General features: G+C 44.2%; 1 protein-coding gene and 2 long non-coding RNA genes across 6 annotated transcripts in view; 1 reads left to right on the top strand and 2 right to left on the bottom strand.

The window, feature by feature from the left end:
- The first annotated feature begins 354 nt into the window (after positions 1-354).
- Positions 355-20,984, top strand: part of ZBTB17 (zinc finger and BTB domain containing 17) — a 79,954-nt gene continuing 59,324 nt past the window's right edge. For 3 of the 4 annotated variants that reach the window (XM_029578216.1, XM_029578219.1, XM_029578218.1), the window contains exons 1-4: positions 355-480; positions 10,640-10,846; positions 17,212-17,403; positions 20,508-20,690. In XM_029578216.1, coding sequence (XP_029434076.1) covers positions 10,642-10,846; positions 17,212-17,403; positions 20,508-20,690 — 580 coding nt within the window. In that variant the 5' untranslated portion in view covers positions 355-480; positions 10,640-10,641. Of the gene's footprint in view, positions 481-523; positions 1,047-10,639; positions 10,847-17,211; positions 17,404-20,507; positions 20,691-20,984 lie in introns of those variants that run through there. The other variant, XM_029578217.1, reaches the window with a different exon arrangement.
- Positions 9,404-12,308, bottom strand: LOC115076601. Its single transcript, XR_003852807.1, has 3 exons — positions 12,177-12,308; positions 10,246-10,377; positions 9,404-10,161 (listed from the first exon to the last, which is right to left on the bottom strand). It is a non-coding gene; the product is annotated as an uncharacterized LOC115076601 (long non-coding RNA).
- Positions 20,649-20,984, bottom strand: part of LOC115076600 — a 57,346-nt gene continuing 57,010 nt past the window's right edge. Inside the window, exon 5 of the long non-coding RNA XR_003852806.1 lies at positions 20,649-20,857. This is a non-coding gene — a long non-coding RNA (uncharacterized LOC115076600). The remainder of the gene's footprint in view (positions 20,858-20,984) is intronic.

The following is a 20,984-nucleotide window of genomic DNA, read 5'->3' on the forward strand; positions in this document are numbered from 1 at the left end:
CGTTGGGAACCATTAGTATTAGCAATAAAGCAGCTGCTGCTTCAAGGAATACGTTTTGATAGTTTCGAATGTAAATTATTTTTGCAGATGACTTAATGATTTGGCAGATTCAGACAAATCTATGCCTTCCCCTTCCCTACTGTCACACTTTACTCTACTTATGCTTTCACTTTCTCGCCTCCTTCTCCGCATATTACCACTGTTTCCTTTCTGTTCTCCCCTCCCGTACTAGTGCTTTCTCTTTCTGGCCGCCGCTGCTGCTGCATGCAATGCCCCCTCCCCCAGGTTGCCCAGCTCTCTCCCTCCCCCCACGTATAATAGCTCTTTCAAACGCCCCCACCCATCTGTGAGGAGATTTGAGCCGCGCGGGCTCCCGTCCTCCTGCTCAGTTCTCGCGCAGCTGACGGAAGTTGAGCAGCCTCGCGAGAAGAGCGCAGACTGCCAGCGCCGGGAAGAGGGGCAGGAGGGAACCGCAGGCCGGTAAGTGACAGGTGGGGGAGGACAGTGACACCGGGAGGGTGGAGAAGGGAGGGCTGTATACATTCTTTTTTTCGTCCTCGCTATAGACTTCTTCTGTTTTCATCTTCCCAATCTCCTTAATATGTATTCTTACTGGTTCCCCACTTCTTTTCGACCCCCTTACTGATAGTGCCGAGCACTACTCCCTCTCACCTTTCATTGTACGGTCCCTCCCTCCTCCCGCAACCTCCCTCTGCTTACTTTCATCCTTGTTGCTTGGTGGAGGGATGGAGAGCGGAGGTTGAGTTAAAAATAGAGACAGGTGGGGAGAAAGGAGACTTTTTAGTTTGGCTAGGGTGGAAAGAACAGAGAGGGAGAGAAGGCGGCATGGGAGAGATGGGTAAAGATATAGAAATAATTGGAGGGAGAAGACATGGGGAAAGACGACAAATTAGAGCAACGGAAGAAATGTAAGAACATTAAGATGAAAGTTTCCAATAGAGAAAGGATGCTGAAATGGAGATAAGATCAGCGATGGAAAAATTAACGAAAAATCAGAGCTGCAACAAAATCAGAGCTGCAACAAGGTTGGAAAACTGTTGGTTTATTTTAAATTAAGATGATACCAGTTATTAACTTCCTGTGCTGGTTTAAGTTTGGATTCTTTAGTACTCCTTTCTAATTAAGAGTTCAACAATATTAAGTCATTTTTTTGGGCTGACTTCCAAGTATTTAGTTTGAGGTCAACCAAATGTAGTAGGGAGTTAGGGGAAGTGGTATGGGGGAGGGTGATTTTTTTTTGTTGTTTCACCCTGAGTTGGCAGCTGTACTTGGGACAAGGGTTAACATTTAAACTTAAGCTATTCACTGTTAGTACTGCAGATCTTCATGTCAAGTAAGGACAGAAAGAGGTAACAGGCTCATTAATACTTCTGTGTTCTAATTTCTGTCTGTGAAGAGACTTTTAGTCCATCTTGAAATTGTCTGCTAATCTTGCAGGAGTCTGGCGGTACAAAGGCGCTGAGAAAAATCCCCCCCCCCCCCCCCCATGTAGCTTACAGGCAAAATACCCGTGGACCTGCAAGCACATTTTCAAAGGAAAGCTCCTTATAGAGAGTTTCCCTTTGACAATATGGGTGATGCACACAATGCTGACTTGTTTGTACATGTGCATTTTGCATCTACATGGGAGCAGTTGCAAAGTATGTGCCAGAAAGTACCTGTGTTGATATGAAAGTGTAATTGCTGCATGTACTTTGCTTCTTCCAATCTTACTGCCCCCTTTTTATACAAGTACAAATATGCACTCATGTGCACTTTTACTTGAATGGGGGATGGTGGTGGGACAATTTTCAAACCGTTTTCATGTGGGTAAAATTTGTGTTTACCCACTTAAACATTTTTTAATATTGTCCCTTGGCCTTGAGTCGCAGAGGTGAAATGAAGATACTATCTCGCACCTTTTGGTGGTTGAGGGATATGGAGGCTAGCCTGTTTGCACCTTATATAGTCAGGCTCTGGGGTAGAAGAGATAACAACTGCTGTGGGGTAGTTGTGTATATCTTATGTTGTATAATGTGGCACAGCCCAAGGAATTGCCCCAGAGGAGCATAATTTGACTTATTCTGTTTCTTATTTCTGATTCTTATGAGCATAGCATTGCCTGCAGGTTGACATGCACTATGTCCCAGAATCTACCAGTGCCCATTCTGCAGTGTTAGGGCTGACTAATGCCCAGAAACTGGAACAGTTCTGGATCAGGGAGCCTAGGCATCTGTGAAAAATCTAATAGCCTGCAGTGTCTGAATTCAGGACATTAAACCCACTTGTTTGACCAGGTTTTACATAGTCAGTTTGGGACTTGTAGTCATATTTTGGAGTGTTTTGGTGTTGTGAAATGAAGTTTCCTTAATCAGATTGTGGAACTGCACAATCAAGCTGTGGAATCTCTTGCCAGAGGATATGGTCAAGGCAACTAGCATAGTGGGATTTGGACAAGTTCCTGGAGGAAAAGTCCAGAAAACATTATCCAGGTAGAGAAAGCCATTGCTGCTATGCCTGGTAGCTGGTAACAGAGAGCTGCGTTAAGAGGCAAATGAAACATAGGTGTTTAGAAGTCTATTTTTAGTTGAAAGATTCTGGTAAGTTTAAATTACATTATTTCTATTGCAAGCTTGTTATCTCTAGTTATATTCCATACTAAATTGTGTTTGAGGGTGTGTTTGACATGATTAATCAATCTAGGAATTCATGAAAGCATAGGACCCTTAGCAGTGGGGAAACAAAGGTAAAATCCAGAGATTATGGAAGATCTTTGATATTGCAGCTGGAAACTAACTTGGGCAAACTAGCTGGTTGCCCTTTATCTGCAACTAGTTTCCATATTCATAAGTGATGGACATTAATTCACTTGTATTACAGAAAATTTTAAAAATAAAGATTGTGGTAATTTTGTGATATGTACATTTATTGCTAGCCTGTTTTCAAGTGAGAAGCTTTTCTAAAGGGTTTTCTACATTACAATTAGTCTGTTAAGAGAAGGTTAATGCCAGTATAATGCTACTCAGTTTTGATTCTAGAGACTTCCTAAACAGGATTGAATTTCTCGTTACAAAATATATAAATTAATCGGTTTGTAGACCAACCTTATGAAAATGTAATTTGACAACCTGAAAAACACCTGCTCAGGGGTCTTCAGGCCTGGAGTCATGCTCCATTCCCACACTGTTTTAATATTGGTGTATGGTCTTTACAAAGATGTTTTGGACACGTCAGATCCTTGCCCTGAAATACTTGATAGCAATGTGAAAATTAAAATCTGCTAACGACTGTTCAACATATGATTGTAGCCAGGGCCAGAAACAGAAATGAAATAGTGGCGTGGCCTGTGTGGTGTGAAAGGTAAAGAAAAAAACATTGTTTAATATACTTACTTTCCACCAAATCTTTAAAAAATCAACAAAAAATGTAAAAGCCTGTAAGGGCCTCCAATGTTCAGTACTTACAGGAATACAATCACAGATTGAACAATTAGCAAAGAAATTTAAACCTGCATCTATTTAGTGGTGTAGGTGCAGTAAAAACTCTAGATTTGTTTCACTATAAGGAGGGCTCCTGTCTTTATGCATGTAAACCTCCCAAGAAGGTGTGCTCCTACAGCAATGCATGGAAATGCCAGGATGCCACTGACTAACAGGCCCCATGGTTTCACTTTTCTGGCTCCCTTGCCTCTCCAAACCGTGTGGCAGGAGCCTGTGTCTTCCCTGGTCCCCTACGCCCTTCTTTTAGGTGGGAAACATCTAAAACCATCTCTTCACTGTGAACCAGCCTGGCACAACTTTCTCTTGCTGGTATGTAGAGAAATGGGTCATTGTGTCATGCTTCTAGTGGGCACTTTCCAACTTTTTATTTTGGTTTTTTGTTTTAGCCTGGCACCTTTCTTGCTTAAATGGAACTAGCCCCTAAGGGGCCTTGATTCACTATGGCTCATGTTTTTCTTCCCCTATTTAATTCCTTCTTTTCTAGCCTATTTCTATGCAGTGACCATCCTTATCCAGGAGTCATGGATTGCGGCTCCTTCAGGAACTCTGTTCGCATGCATCCTGAGCCTGGCCAACTGGGCAATGGAGGCTATTAGTGCTGCTTTCACAGCAACCATGATACTCTGACTTGGGACTTTGACCTGGGTCTTGCCCATGATAGTGAACATCACTACTAGGTCCATGGCATCAAGCCATTGGGCTGGCCAGATCCAGACTTTAATGATTTGAAATAAAGCTAAATGGTTATGAATAAGTCTTTGTTCTCCCTGTGTGCATCCAAGTTGTGGGTTTGACTTGATGGCAGAGGTAGATACTATATTTAAATAAAGTTGGGTACAAAGAAACTAAAAACTATTTTAGGAAGGGTAGAGATCATGGGGGCAGTTTTTAGACTGTCCTCTTCCGGAGCAAGGCCTCACATGCTTTTTACCCACAGGCCTGGCACCAACTCTCAAAGCGAGAGTATGTGTGCATGGTCTCCATCGATGCAAAGTACACATGGTTGTTTGCACCTGCTTTTTGTGTGGGTAGAATTTTTTTTTTGTTTCAAAAGTGTGCGTGTATGTGTAGATTTGAAATTGCAGTCTCCACACATCCCTTTCCTCCCTAACGTAAATATGCTTCCTTTCCTATATGGCTGAAAGTATTCATGTTGTAGAATGAGGCACAGACTTTGAGCTACTTTGAGGATGGGCAGTTTTCAGATGGCTGATTTACCTGGGAACTGGTGTCTCTACCTTTCTAACAGGCTGATGCAGAAGGGTGCGTTCAGGAGAATGCACCTTTCTGCCTGCACTTCAACCCTCATTTTCTGGGTGCAAAGTTACTGCCGATGCAGTAAGGAGTTGTGTACAGAAAATGCACGCTTCTAATCCTATGCAAATGAGGGAGGGCATTAAGCAGTACTCCCCGATGCAGAGAGACTGCATCTGGCCAGTGCATCTTTTTTAGTGCTAGAAACTTAACTCTGTGTCAGAGCTGGAGTTACGTTTCCAGTGCTACTGTGCTGACACTTTAAAACCCCTAAAAAAGGGAAAATATTTGAAAAAGTTTAAAAATGGCCATGGATAAGTATGTACTTATCTGGTTAAGTAGCGGCTGCTGCCAGTTACCCAAATAAGTACTGACTTATCTGGCAGAGGGAAATAACTGGGCAAAAGCAAATAGTAAATGTGGAGTAAACAATGTTACACAGGAAAGTGTATACAGCAAAGAGGTGTGCGACCAAAGGTGATACTGTTCCAGATAAACAAAACTGATATTCCAATTTATGTCTTCAAAATAGCATTCAGGTATCTACAGTACCTGAATGTAATCCACTTTGAAGTGCTAAAAAGTGTAATAAGTCCTAAATTAAATGTATTTTCAGCTTCGTAAACAATCTCATGGAGTACAGTCCCCCAACACAGTCCTGCTTCACCATAGGGGTTGCGTCGTGAGGGAGCCATAGGATCAGATTCCTATACAGTTGAAAACATCTTTTCTAGTGGCACTTACCCAAAACTACTTTATTTTCTTAAATCAATACTATCAGCAGACAAGAGGCACAGCCATTGGGGGGCGGCACCATGGCATCCTCATTTGCCTGCCTTTATGTAACCCATTTTGATCTCACTTACATTCATTCTTCATCTTTACAGCAGTTCTTCCCTCTTTGGCTTAGTTATACTGATATCTTTCTACTCTGGACCGGGACTATTGTTCAATTCTATATGTTCCCTGTATGTACCCGGATCAGTCCAGACTCCTGGGTTTTGCTTCCCCTCCAGCAGATGGAGACAGAAGTTTTGACTGACTCTGCCCTATATCCTCAGGTGCCACCTACAGTCAGTCGGTATTTCTCTGTCTCCAGCAGATGGTGAAGGTGCAAAGCCTACAGTCTGTGATTAGGAGTTTAGTTAAAAATAAATAAGGGAAAGAACAGTGAGCCTTGGAGCCTCCCAGGGAGTTGGCAGATCCTGAGGGGACCATCCCCCCTGGTAGTTGAGGCTACTGGATTATCCGCTTCTACCTCCAGTGCTCGGGGTGATACTGGGGAGCCCGGATCATTCACCCCAGGAGCTTCAGGAACCACGCAGAGCTTCTATCAGGTTTGCCAAAACAAAAAAAGTCAGAGGCGCACTTTGGCCAGTTTTTTGTTACTGTGCAAGTGAGCCTTTGTTCTCTCCCACGGGGGGGGGGGGGGGGGGGGGGGAAGTCAGCAGCGGAACTTTCTCCTGGGGTGTGAGTAGCGCCATTGCTTGCTGATGCTGCGTGGTATGGCTTGTTGAGCCTGTGGAGATGCGCGCGTGTCCCCTTGATGGCAAGCTGAGATCCCATCCGGGAGGCTCAGGCGGCTGCCTTCAGCAGATCTGTTCCCTCTCAGCGTGGGAACAGAGGCCATCTTGGATTCAATTTGTGGTGCGGGAGGGGAAATCTCCACCGCCTTTATCTCCATAGCAGGCGACCTCAGAGGGGGGAGTCTATAGTCACTGTGGAGGAGAGCCCTGAGGGGGCTTCGGAGTCCTATTCATCCTCCTTCTCTGAATTTATTATGTTGCTGCACAAAGCGTTTTAAGGCAAGGAAAGCAGCCAAGAGGCATGGTTTGGTTCCAGGGGACAAAGGTCCTAAGCGGTCCAGAGCCCCAGAGGAAGAGGGGGCAACAAGAAAGAAGCACCCCCTGTGGTCTGTGACATCCTGGCCGCTGGAAATTTTCTCCTCTGAGGCTTCTGATCTTGAGGATAGAGATCAGGGGTGGACCAGGATGATGTCCAGACCCATTCTACAAGACATGAGCCCCCAATTCTTGAAGGGGATGACCCCAAGATGGTTAGTCTGTTCCGGAGGGATGAGTTGGTCCACTTATCCCCACGGTGTTGGAGGAATTGGGCATTGATGCCCCTCCGGAGGACTCCCGGATGGGGTCCATTGGTCATGTCATGGTGGGTCTTCGTGGTCCGACCCGGTTCTTTCCGTTCCATATTTCTGTTACACACTTACTGTTTCGTGAATGGAACACCCTGGACTTGAGTCTAAAAGTCAGTAAAGAGATGATGTCAGACGTTACCCAGCTGAAGGACTCTGGACAAGCTTTTCAGGGTCTGGTATTTTGATTACTGCAACACATTATTATTAGGTTTACCTGCCTCCTCAACCAGACCACTCCAACTTTTACAGAACTCTGCGGCGAGAATTTTAACCAATACCAAGAGAACTGATCACATAACACCAATCTTAATAGAGTTACACTGGCTACCAATCACCTACCGTATTCAATTCAAAGCGCTCTCACTAATTCATAAGACCCTCTATAATGACAAAATTGATACCCCACAGAGAATAACCAGATCAGCTAATAATGGAACTTTACCAATCCCGTGACCAAAGTCTGCACACTTAAACGCAGCGAGAGAAAGAGCATTGTCTATCGCTGGACCTAAATTATGGAACTCTCTTCCACAAGACTTAAGACTTGAAGCTAACACCAAAACCTTCAAGAAAGGACTCAAAACTTGGTTATTCCAACAAGCCTTTTCTTTAATATAATCCCTCTTTTTCAATAACTTGATTTTATCGTGAAGTTAGATTTCTTGCTTATGACTTTATAGAGATTTAATATGATAAATGTTTTAAGTTTAGATGTCTTTTAGGATTTTATAGAGATTTTATGTATGATGTGTTAAGGATTTTATATATTTCATACTGTTATTTTAAATGCTTTTAACTACGCATTTTGTTAACAAATTTGTACACAGATGTGATATTATGAATGTCAGTATAAAAAAAACCCCAATAAATAAAATAGGGACACTTCCATGCACTGTAAAACTCCAAGGGAAGTCACGTGTAACTTTGTCCTCTGATTCACCAGGTGGGGTTCTAACCTCCGCTCTCAATGTCTGGCTGGGAGGCAGAAGCTCCCCAGCTGAGCTGAGCCACCAGCTCAGCTTGGCTTTGTGACTAAGTCCCAGCCTTTACATCATAGTCCTCTTTTTGTACAAACACAAAACCCAACAAAACAATGTCCAAAAAACAGTCCAACAAAGTAAATCCAAATTAGGCCCAGTTGGCCTATCTGCCACCTCCCATGTATCTGTGCAGTTACCAATCCTCCCAGAGATAACTGCACTGCAGTTTTCCAGAAGTAGTTCACCAGCAAAAAAAAACCCAAACAATCCAGAACCAAAATAGAAGTCTCTGTGTTCCCAGACTCACCGCTCTTGGCACCACGGTTGTAGTCCTTTCCTCACTCTCTCCAGCATAGGCAGCTTCCTGGAAACAGCGTCCTTGCCAAGACAGACATCACGGTCCGGGATTCAGCCTCTTCCGTCCCCAGAAGGAAACTAAGACTGCTCTGGCTGAGGCTCCTCTTTATAGGGTGGAGGCTCCTCCCCTAGTGGCCAGGGATTGGTTCCCGGGGGCTCCACCCTCTTCCTCCCACAGCTGTGTCTCTTGGCTCTCTATTCCTGGGGGAAGGAACCAGCATGACTCCCTAGCTTCTTTATCTCCTGGTTTCCTTTCCCTCTTGAATTCCCTCCCTGGGATTTTTAGTTCCAGGGGTTTTAATCTTCCTCCCCTGGCAGGTATATAGACCCCATCACAGATGGATAAGCTGTATCCTTTACCAGAAGAAGCCTGGACCTTCTTTATGTCCCCAACATGGATGCGGCGCTGTCTGTGGTCACTAAGAAGACCACCATCCCGGTTACAGGGGCAGCAGCTCTCATGGATCTTCAGGATCGTAAGCTCAAAATCCAGCTCAAGAAGATTTTCTAAGGTAGCCCAAATTAATTGTATATCAGCCAAAAAATAGGGGAGGTTTGGGGATCCCTAATTTAAGCTGGTACTACGCAGCAGCCCAACACCTTGTGCTTCCTGAGTTGAAGCAGTGGACCTTGTTGAAACAAGATTAATTGGGTCTATGCCTCTTTTGGTGGTCTCCTGGGAGCCCCGCCGTACCTGCTAAGCCCTGCGCTGCTATCAGATACATTTTCAGACCACTTTGCGAATGTGGGCACAATGGGAGGGTTAAACTGGTGGGCAACACTACTTTATTTTTATCTCTCCCATTTGTTTCACAACATGGTGTTCCCCACATGCTTTTCTTTAAATGCTTATGGGGATTTGGAAGGTGCATGACATTATGAGGGTGGAGTATCTTTTCCACTGCTCTAGCCTCGTGTCTCGTGATGAACTCATTGCTAAATACTCATTGCTAAAACCTCTGAGTTTCTTACAATATGCCCAAATCAGACATTTTGTTTTAGCTCAACAGAAGGTTTCGGCCTTGCGACAAGGGAAATCATTATTTGAAAATGACCGCAAACAGGTACATTGGATAACGGGCTTGGTTTCTAAGATGGGCGGCTAGATGTAAAGTTTTCCCACATTCGAGTATGGGAGGTGGAGCTGTGGATGTGCCTGTGTGAAGAGGAGTGGGAATCTGTATTTTTTGGGGTGATTAAATGTTCTATTTCTGCTAACCTTCAGGAGAATTGCTATATAATGCTATTTCGTTGGTATCTGACCCCCGTTAAGCTCCATCAAAGTTACCACTCGGTAAGAGACCTATGTTGGCGAAACGGTGGGGGAAATAGGTACCTTTTTTGCATGTGTGGTGGCACTGCCTTGGGATAGCTTTTTGTTGGGTGCCAGGTTGCTGATTAGACATCTTCTTCTATTTTGGACATTAAGATATTATTAGATGCTCATTCTATGTTGGGGTTACCAATGTCAAATCTTAACAAATTTCAGCAACATCTATGCCAACATTTTCATAGCTACTTGAAGCATGATTGCCTTGTTCTAGAAACATTCAGAAATCCCACCTTTTAAAACATTTTACACCTGGCTTATTTATCTGCTCTTCTTCCTAATCGACCACCATCCAGTAATGCTGCTTAGGATCCCTATGTTCAGTGGAGACCTCAAAGAGTTTTGTTACCTCTTCGGGCTTTGTCAGTATTTTTACCTTTGAGAGGTAAAAGGATGCTTTCTTTTCCCACTTGTTTAGTGACCATTGCCACTTATGTTCTGTATGGATTGCAATCTTTGTGTGGAATATTCGCTGTTCTTTTCCTGATGTGCAGTGCTATTTGCGGGGGGAGGGGGGAAAACTCATGGATGTCTGTCTGTGTTATCTGTTGATATTTTGTGTCTGTTTTTCTCCAATAAAAATTTCTAAGAATAAAAAAAAAAAAATCACTGTAGCATACTGGAGAAGTGGAGGATGGTGGTGGGGTTTGGGAAGCGTTATCTGTCTACCTGGCGTTTGGCGTAGGAGTGATCTGTGGAGGCCGCTGGAGGCCTCAGCAGTATTGCTGGCTTCCGAGTCAGACATTCCTCCTGTAAGGCGTGATGCAGCCTGGGCAGTACTGGAAGAAGCAGCTTCAGGACCTGGGTTTGGGGGATGGGAACAAATGTTAATCTTGAGCATTTCTTGCACAGATGCAAACTTTCCACTCTGAGGTAGAAAACTCCTATTTGGTTAAAAATAAATAAATATGTGCTGCTACTTTTTATTTATTTATTTATTTATGATTGAGGAGATTTCATCTCTCGCTAGGGGTCTCATTTACTAAAGCTTTGTTACTATTCTATGAGAAAAGACTTGTATTTTGATGTTCATGGATGTGCCTTCCTCCTTTCCCTTTTCCAGCCATGGATTTTCCTCAGCACAGCAGGCTGGTTTTGGAGCAGCTAAATCAGCAGAGGCAGCTGGGCTTGCTCTGTGACTGCACCTTTGTAGTGGATGGCATTGATTTTAAGGCGCACAAGGCAGTGTTGGCGGCCTGCAGCGAGTATTTCAGGATGCTGTTCGTGGAGCAGAAGGATGTGGTGCACCTTGATATCAGTAATGCTGCAGGTAAACAGGCTGCAAAGACTGTCTGTAAGGGCTTATAGAGAAATGCCAGCACCGCTGAAGCTGGCATCAACCCTTGCTCATGCAATGTTCCTTTCAGCTGACTCTGTTCTCCTGTGTGCCTGCTTCTGTATGGCTTTCTCAGCGTGACCTCTGATCCTTTAGCTATATCCTCCAAGCCTCTTCACATAGTGTGCATCAGCATCAGGCTGGAGCACCTATGGACCCCTGCTTTATACAGGCCCCTCCCTCTGCTGGGGAAACTTCCTATCCCCAAATTGAGTCAAGTTTATGCCTTTGGGAATTCCACCGTAGTGGAGACCAAATGTTGGAATTAAACATTGCAGTGTAACAGATCAGCCACGAAACTGCCTGCCCATCTTGGTTCCCTGAACATTTGACAATACTTGTCCTTTTTTTATCCAGTATTGAGCATTAGCCTTGCTTTCCTTTTCTCCCCTCAGCTATCTGACCGCCTCCCTGCGAGGATAAGTAAATTTTCCTGCCTGAGGGGCCGATGCAATTATGTGCGCTGACTTTTCAGTGCCCACGTTTTTAACGCACGCATGGTGCCAGGAAGGGAGAGGGGGGCGCCATGCAATATGGAAATTAGGGGGTCGCGCTAGGAAGGAGGCACTAGGGTCGCTCATGCGACCTTAACGCCTCCTTCCTAATGTGACCTGCCGCGGCTGCCGGTTATGAAGACCGACGCCGGTAAACTGTCTGTTTCCATAACCGGCCCTCTGCCAGTAGTGAAAATGGCCACTGGTGTCTGCCGAGTTATTTTATTTTATTTTTTTTACTTTAAAAAAGAAGTACAGAAAAGCAATTTTTTTCTGCTTTTCTGTACTTCTTTTCAATGCGCTCAGCTATTAATGCCTGCTCCAGGCAGGCGTTAATATCTGAGTGATAAATGTGCGTCTGAGACGCACATTTATCTTTTTGCATTCGGAATGAATGAGTACTAGGCTCATTCACGTGCATTTGCATGTGAATAGAGCTCTCTCATTCACTCTGCGTCAGACGCACGTTAAATAGGCACTAATCCCCCTATTGCATTAGGTGTGGATTAGCACCTATTTATCCTGCGTCCGACTGCGGGTTATACAGTGCGCTCGGCTGAGCACCCTGTATTTCATCGGCCCCTTTGGTTGCATATTTAACCTGCATGATTTTGTTAAACTTGATATTAAAACGCTCTAATCCTACAGTTTAGTAAATGACTGCTTCCAAAGATTTTGCTAAATTCTGAATCTGAATCTGACAGCTTAAAAATCTGTGCAGTGTTTTTAGAAGAGAAGAAATGTGCCATTACAAATGTTCCTGTTCATACCCCAAATCAGTCCAGACTCCTGGGTTTTTCATCCCTGCCAGCAGATGGAGACTGTTTCACAGATCGCTGCTACATAACCCAGGGTGCCACCTGCAGTCCCTCAGTATTTCTCTGTCTTCAGCAGATGGTAGATGATGTAAAACCTGCAGTCTAGAGTAGAAAAAAAAAAAGAGGGAAAGATGATTTACTGGATCCTCCCAGGGGGTCGTTAGGTCCTGGTGGATGAGCAGTGGGTTGGTGACCCTTGTTGGTAGCACAGTCCATAGGGTATACATCTTGTAGTCTAGATCCCTCACTCTCTATGAGGTAGCGTTGAGCTTCGCTGACTACTCTTTATCTGCACCAGTGGTGAAGCAGGGAAGTATCCCCATTTTTTATTTTTTTTCTGGCTAGGATGTTAAAAGTTTATTTAAAAAAAAAAAAACCCAGAAAAGAAATTAGTGGCTGCCTCGTGATTCCCTGATTTGAGGCGTCCGTTCACTGCAGCGATTGGGGGCGCAGAGCTGTTCGTTGGCTGCTCTTTTTGAAGTCCATGAGGCTGTTCGTGGGTAGCATGCGGCCCCAGATCATGTGGGCAGTAGCGCACAGCAACGTACGCCGCTCTTGTGGGGAATCGCGGTCCTGGCTCAATTGTACCTGCTTGTGCTCTGGCTGTATTTTGGGCGGGGAAGGCACTTTGGGAGAGTCTGATCAAGCCCCGCAGGTGTCAGGATATGTTGTAGAAGATTTCCCTGTCAGGGCTGGAATGGTGGCCATATTGGAATCTTTAACAGGGCCATCAGCAGGGGAAGCAGGAGGATCCCCACCTCAGTTGTCACCAGCTATACCAGGCCCGGGGGGGAGGGGGGTGCATGGAGGCTCTGATTCTGAGGTTTTTCCCCCTGGATCCGGATTCTGATGATTCACAGGCATTTTTTGTGGATTTTGTTTTGCTCATGTATAAGGCATATTTAGCAAGGAGAGCAGCAGGAAATATGCACCCTCTGTCCCAGTCTCCCTGTCCTCAGTTGATCCTTGGCTAAAAGAAAGGGATTGTCAAGCATTCTGTGTGTTTTGGGTCTTTCCTCTCATGCAGGTAGTCCTGAGTGGGTTACTGAGGACCTGAAGGACTCTGATGCGACGGGGATGCCCTGAAAGCAGACCCAGTGTCTGGGGCAAACCCAGGCAGGAGCCAGAGGTGGTTCTGGTGGCTGAAGGGGATGACCCCTAGGTGGTGTACCTTTTTTGTAGAGAAGAGCGCTGGCCTTTGATTCTGCATTTTCTTCAGGAGCTGGGAATCAAGGTTTTGCAAGAGGAGTCTGACCTGGATGAAGCGGATCCCGTGTTGGACGGATTGTAGATATTCTATTTATTTCATGGTACTGAAAAAGGAGGGAATCTTTTGCCCACTTTTGGATTTAAAGAAGGTGAATGTGGTCCTCAAGGTTCCTCGTTTCCATATGGAGACCCTAAGATCTGTCATAGCAGTGGTGCGCAATGAATTCTTGGCACTCTGGACCTGAGGCATATCTGCATATTGCTATCAGGCCAGAACACCAGTGTTTTCAGATGTTCTTGATCCTAGGGGAACATTTTCAATTTTGGTCCCTTTTCGGATTGGAAACACCTCTGCGTACGTTCACCAAGGTGATGATGGAGGTGGTGGCGGCGGCAGCCTTATGATGGGAAGGTGTGTTGGTGCATCCGTATCTGGATGACTGGCTCATTTGAGTGAAATCAGAGGACCTCTGTTGGCAGTCGATACAGAAGGTACTGATGTTAAAGTCTTGCGCTGGGTAGTGAATCTGACAAAGAGCCATCATGTTCCCTCTGACCCTGGAATATCTGAGGTCTTGGTTCGACACATGGGAGGAAAGTGTTTCTCAAGTAGGAGAGGATATTGAGATTGCAGGGTCAGATTCGACACCTGTTGTTAGGGCTTTCGATGCCCAAGGTTGGGATTATTTGCAAGTTCTGGATTATGTGGCATCGACATTGGAGCTAGTGCCTTGGGCATTCACCATTAGGCAGCCTCTTCGGAGGGCTCTTCTCTCCTAGTGGAATCCATTGTCTGAGGAGTTTCATCTTCCGTTCAAGGGAGAAGGCGGAGACAGTCTTGCATGGTGGCTTATTTGTACCCGTCTAGAGCTTGGTGTGGAATTGAGAGTTCCATATTGGGTGATATTCTTCACTGATGCCAGCCTTTCAGGCTGGGGAGCAGTGTGTCAGAATCAGTCAGGGCAGGGCCAGTGGTTGAAGAAAGAGGCTTCTTGGTCTATCAATCGGTTAGAAATGAGAGCGATGCGTTACGCATCGCTTGCCTTTCTGCCATGGTTATGCGAACATCCAGTGCGAGTTCTATTGGACAAGGCAACGATGGTGACTACATCAATTAACAGGGAGGAACCGAGAGTCAGCTGGTGGCTCAGGAGGCCCAGGAGTTGTTTCTCTGGGTGGAACAGCACTTCGAGTGGTTAGCGGCGTCTCACATCATTCAGGTGGACAATGCTAGACTCTGGGGCATGGGAGCTGTTGGAAACAGCGATGCATCTCATTCACCAGAAATGGGGGTATCCCCATATAGACTTAATGGCGTCTCAGTTTTACAGCAGCTGGAGAGAAGGAACCGATGCTTTAGTTCTGCCATGGCCTTGAGGCATTCTTTTTTGTCTTTCCTCCATGGCCACTGGTGGGCAAGGTGATAAGGCGGATAGAGAAACATCCAGGCATTGTGATTCTGGTGGCTCCAGAGTGGCCACATCCGTCGTGGTTCGCAGATTTGATCAGCATGGCCAGGGCCCAATATTTTTGGATCAAGTGGCTCACTTCTGTCTTGCAGCCTGGCTTTTGAGAGGAGATGGAGGGGATATTCCGAAGACATTATTACCATCTTATTGCAGGCCAGGCAACCTTCCACGGCATAATGTGAGAATTTGGAGGATCTTCTACTGTACCCTGAACAGAGTGCAGCCTATTTAGACTATGTTGTTACATATATTTTGACTTTTCTTCAGGACGGTTTAGTCAAAGGTCTGACCTTTAACTCTCTGAGAGTGCAGATAACGGCCAAGGACTGTCTCCAGGGTAAGGTGCAAGGATATGCTCTGTCCACAAGTCCGGGTGTGATGTGTTTTTTCTTCGGGATGTGAAGAATTTGCGTCCTCTGGTGAGAAAAATGTGTCTCTTGGAATCTTAATCTGGTGCTTAGAAGTATGTGTGAGGCTCCGTTTGAAACACTGAGGAGGGCAACCATAAAGGACTTGACTCTTAAGGTGGTTTTTCTTGTGGCTATTTGTTTGGCCAGGAGAATCTCGGAGCTTCAGGCTTTGTCGTTGCAAGATTCTTTACTTAAGATTTCAGAGTTGGGGGTATCGTTACACATGGTGCCCTCCTTTCTCCCAAAGGTGGTTTTGTCGTTCCTTCTCAGTCAAACTGTGGAACTTCCGGCCTTTCCTGATTAGGATTTCTTCATGCTTCACAAGAGAGAACGTAGGCTCTTGGACGTAAGGCATGTATTATTGCTCTCTAGTTCAATGGCAGCGGGAAAAGGGGAATTGGATTCAGACAGCAACTAACAAGAGCCACGACTTTTACAGTGTGGGAAACAAATAAGCATGCGGGTAACTTGCTGATGCGGCTTTACTACCCTTAACCAATAAACCCAATACTTTGATGCAACTCCAACACTGCTTTCTGCTTCCACGACAAGGGTAAAGGGAAATTGGATTCAAACAGCATCTAAAAAATGCCCTGACTTTTACGGTTTAGGAAACTGATAAGCATGAGGGTAACCTGCACAGTGTGGCAGATACTGGCATAGGCTTGCTGGGCAGATTGGGTGGATCATTTGGCCCTTTTCTCTCATCATTTCTATGTTTCTGTGTGTTACATAAATTCATTCATATGTTTTCTATAATGATTTCAGGAGGACGGATCACCTCTTTGTACTGTGGAGTGGCCCAAAGAAGGGGTGTAATGCATCAAATGCTTCAATTGTGCCTTGGCTAAAGGAAGTGATTGGCTCGGCTTATATATCTAAGTGTTGTCCTGTGCCCGAGAGCTTAAGGGCTCACTACACATTCTCAGGTGACCTCATGGGCTGAATCATAACAGGTGTCTCCACAGGAGATTTGCAGGGCAATTACTTGGAAGTCGTTGCACATCTTCACTAGGCATTATCTCTTGGATGTCAGGGCGCCGGCTTCCATGTGTTTGAGAATGTTCTATAAGCGGGACTGTCAGGGTCCCACCCTATTTAGCATAGCTTAGGTACATTCCAGAAGTCTGGACTGATCTGGGGTATGAACAGTAAAGGAAAATTGGTTCTTACCTGCTAAGTTTTTGTTCCTGGAATACCACAGATCAGTCTGCCCCTTTGGGTGGGGGGGAGAATCCGCCGCTCATATTGATGGTTTGAATATAATGCAGAGTTGGTAGTTTTCAATGCTGTTTTTTACACTTTTTTCTGGGAACAAGTTTCCATTTGGTTGCAACTTCTCCTTCCTCCTGCTCATGGGAGTTTGCATGCAGGGGTCTTGGTGTTGATATCATCTTGGCTTGGGTACAAGTCAATACTGAGGGACTGCAGGTGGCACACTGGGTTATGTACAGTGTCAGGGAGGCAAAACCCAGGAGTCTGGACTGATCTGTGGTATTCCAGGAACAAAAATTAGCAGGTAAGAACCAATTTTCCTTTTCTTCTTTCAGGTACCAGACATCACATTCTGTGTTTCTATACAAGCAGATGGTTTATTTGACCTTTCTACATAATTGCAACCTTCTGTAGCAGGATATAATGTACAGATGTTTGCAATGACCTACCCTTTTTTTTTATTTTTTAAATCTTTGCAAAAAGTATATTGACAAGAATATGGTGTGAGTGAGCCTCAGACAGCTTGTCGAGCGAGAGCGTGCTGAAAGATGGAACATCTGAAAGCCATGCATGTGCTGAGATTATTTAGAGGCTATTCAGTGTTGGTTAATACATGAAGCAAAGGTTCAGCATCTAATATAGCTTTGTCTCTTTGTTTTGCACCTTGGAACGTGCTGCGTGCAGGCTTGGGGCAGGTCTTGGAGTTTGTATACACTGCCAAACTGAGTCTGACCCCTGAAAACATGGAGGACGTATTGACCGTTGCAAGCTTTCTCCAGATGCAGGAAATTGTCAGTGCCTGCAACGCACTAAAATCGCTCAGTGTACCAGCGGAGAGCAGCACAGAACACAAAGAGGCTCCCACAACAGCCAATGGTAAACGGAACTTCTGTGGGGCATTAATAAAAGCCTCACTCTAAGCTAATGATGCAGAAACGTCAGGGCAATACCACCTGCCTTTTAGTCTCCGAGTACCATCCTTCCCATGCTGGAGGTTGTAATGGCTCTAGGACTTATTGCATACGTTTCCCCACTGCAGGTACTCCATAACTTATGATACTGCCTCCAGATAAAACAATAAGAAAGGTGTGCAGGAGCAAAAGGGACTTGGGTTTCACTGTTCCTTTCCTCAGCTTCAGTGTATTCCCTCATCCTGCAATCAATCCGTTTGCAGAAAAGCGATTGTGTAACTTGTATCTAATGCACAGTAATTTGGTTAGATGGCACTGGGTGTCCGAGTCGTAAATTATAGTGGAACTCGAAATTCACCAGTACTTCATAGACCCCCATCACTGTGAAACAAACACATAGGACCATCACATAAAAGACAGTATTGTCTACTTATTAGTAGAAAAAGTGGTCTTTTCCAGACCTCGTCTTGAGTTATAATCATTGGTCATACGAATGTGTTTTTATTCTTTTTAAAAATTGTATACAGAAAACTCTTCAAAAAAAAGTATGAGAACAACTCTAAGAACAAGAGGAGTTTTAGGTTAAGTTTTCATACTTTATATTCTTTTTAAAAATTGCATACTGAAAAATTCTGTAAAAAAAACAAAACACATTCGTATGACCAATGATTATAACTCAAGATGAGGTCTGGAAAAGACCACTTTTTCTACCAATACTGTCTTTTATATGATGGTCCTATGTGTTTGTTTAACAGTGATGGGTCTATGAAGTACTGGTGAATTTTGAGTTCCACTATTGTTTGAGTGACTATTCACCCTTTGGTTTCATTTCCACTAGTGAGTCATAAATTAGTCACTCAGTTGAGTAGGAACATTAATAACAAAAATAATCTGGATTTATTTGGCAGCTTTAATTCAAAGCAGATTCTATGGCTCGGTGTCAGAGCTGCTTGCTGCTACACAGGAAATTGGGGTGCAGTTCCCAAGCCAAGCTTTTGCTTCTCGAGATGGCTGGGTTTGGGGATGCGCAAAGGCAGTACACTCAGCGCCCTAAGGGGAATAGGTGTCTCAGCTATTGCTCAGTGGTGGCACCTAATGGTCAGAGTCTGAGTTGCTGAGGGATTGTTACTGCAGTGGTTGGGCTACAGAGAACGGTTTAGGGCTAAAAAACTAATGCAGTTGTGAATGAAGATTCACGGTGATGTAGCCCAATAAACGCCAGTTATGATTAAGCTGGAAGCCCAAAAAAGGAGGAAAAACTCTCTCTTCTCCCCCCCCAATCCTAACCTGCTTAATAATTAAATATTTCATAGAATATAACAGAAGATAAGGACCCTAAAGCTCAGACTAGACTTATCAATTTACTTCTTACAAGACCTCAGGCCCAAGTTGATTTCTGGCTTTTCTTCACAATTTCAGAAAGCTATATGTAGCCACTTCTGGGGTGAATGGCTTGGCTGTACTCTTCTGCTGCCTAAGTGTTTGCAAGTTTCCAGATGGCTGATAATGATGGAGGACGTGGTTCTCTCTATTTAGTGATAGGTGGGAAAATGGAGGAATGGAGAATTCAAATTGTCTGTCTAGATTAGGGGTGGGGAGCAGATGATCCTCAAGGGCTACAAACCAGTTGGATTTTCAGGCTAGCCCTAATAGAAGAGAGATTTGCAGTCACATGTAGCTCATGTGTATTCATCAGGAATATGCATGAGATTTAAGAACATAAGAACATGCCATACTGGGTCAGACCACAGGTCCATCAAGCCCAGCATCCTGTTTCCAACAGAGGCCAATCCAGGCCACAAGAACCTGGCAAGTACCCAAACACTATTTATTTATTTATTTTATTTAAATTCTTTTACTATACCGATACTCAAGACAAGGTCTTATCGTACCGGTTTACAATAGAATAGGGGGGAAACCAAATAACAACTAAGTAGAAGGTAAAAAGTTACATTAAACAGGGAGCGAGAAAATGGGAGATGGGAGATGGAAGACAGGAAAGATATTTTAAAAGATAACTGGAGAGCGATAAAATAAAATCACTAAATTTTTTACTAAATTTTACTAAATAAATTTTACTAATTTTTAATTTTACTAATATTTAATTTTAAAATTTTAATTTTACTAATATTTAATTTTAAAGAATTTTACTAAATTTATCACTAAATAAAAAAAAACACTAAGAAGATCCCATGCCACTGATGCAATTAATAACAGTGGCTATTCCCTAAGTCCGCTTGATTAATAGCCATTAATGGACTTCTCCTCCAAGAACTTATCCAAACCTTTTTTAAACACAGCTACACTAACTGCACTAACCACAGCCTCTGGCAACAATTGTGCAAGCATACAATGGTGGCAGAACATGCAAATAGGTTTCATGAATATTCATTGTGGAAATCCTGAAAACCTGTCTGGGTTGCAGCTCTTGAAGACAGAGTTTGGGGATCCTTGTTATAGACTAGACAGAAACAGGCTTGCAAATCAATCGGTACCACTCACACCTGAGGGCAAAGAAACATGGCTGCATTCATGCATCTCCCACCCTGGCACTGCTTCCTAGATTTCTTCTAGATTTTATAGCGTTTCCAAGCTTATTCAGTCCAAACCCCCTAAACATTTAGAATGTCTTATTTACATGCTTCTGGTGAATTTGAAGATGCTGAATGCAATAGGGAAAATAGCAAGCCACAGGAAATGCTAGACCAGGGATAGGGGAACTTCCAGTCCTTGAGGGATGCAAACTAGTTAGGTTTAAAGGACATTTAGTTTTATTTGTATAGTGGCAGCACTACATGCAAATAGGTCTCATGCATATTCATTATGGAAATCCTGAATACTCAGCTGGGTTGAGGACCATGTTCAGAGATCCCTGGTCTATGATATCAGAACTGTTCTCCATACTGTGGGATATGTGATCAGTTGGGATAATCCTAGAATTTAACTTCTCTTAACCAGTGATCTCCTCACCAACACCCAAAAACATTTCATCTTTTTATTTTCAGAACTAAAATTGGTGCCTCTGCTTTTAGGTTATGTAAGATGTTTGGCTGTTTTTTGTTGTTGCAGGGAATGAGAGACAGGCAGAAGAAATAAAAGTAGCTGTTGAAGAGACAGCAAACCCTAGTGACCTTGAAAAAGTGGAAGAGGTTCCATCTGAGCCAGAAAAAGTGGAGAAGGAAGGAGATGCCAAGGAGTCCAGTGAGCAAGAGGCTGCAGAGGAAAGGGAAATAGAGGAGAGCAGTCCTGCAGGTTAGGAGTTTACGTCCTACCTCGAGCACAAGAGACGCTTCTCTGTGTGGTGAGGAAGACTCGGGCTCGCTCTCCAAGCTTCCACCATTTTTAACAGCTGAGAATCCATCTAACTTATGAGAGAGCAGCTGAAAATTTCCAGCAGCGGTGAGAGTTGCACGTGGGGTCTGGAGAGAGAGTGCATTAGGCATAAATGAATGAAATAAATAATCTTTAACCACTTTTTGAAACGAGCACTGGGTGCACTGATCATAGCACGTAGAACATGACTGCAGATAAAGCTTATGGGGTTCA

This window comes from Rhinatrema bivittatum, chromosome 15 (assembly GCF_901001135.1).
Source record: "Rhinatrema bivittatum chromosome 15, aRhiBiv1.1, whole genome shotgun sequence".
NCBI lineage: Eukaryota > Metazoa > Chordata > Amphibia > Gymnophiona > Rhinatrematidae > Rhinatrema > Rhinatrema bivittatum.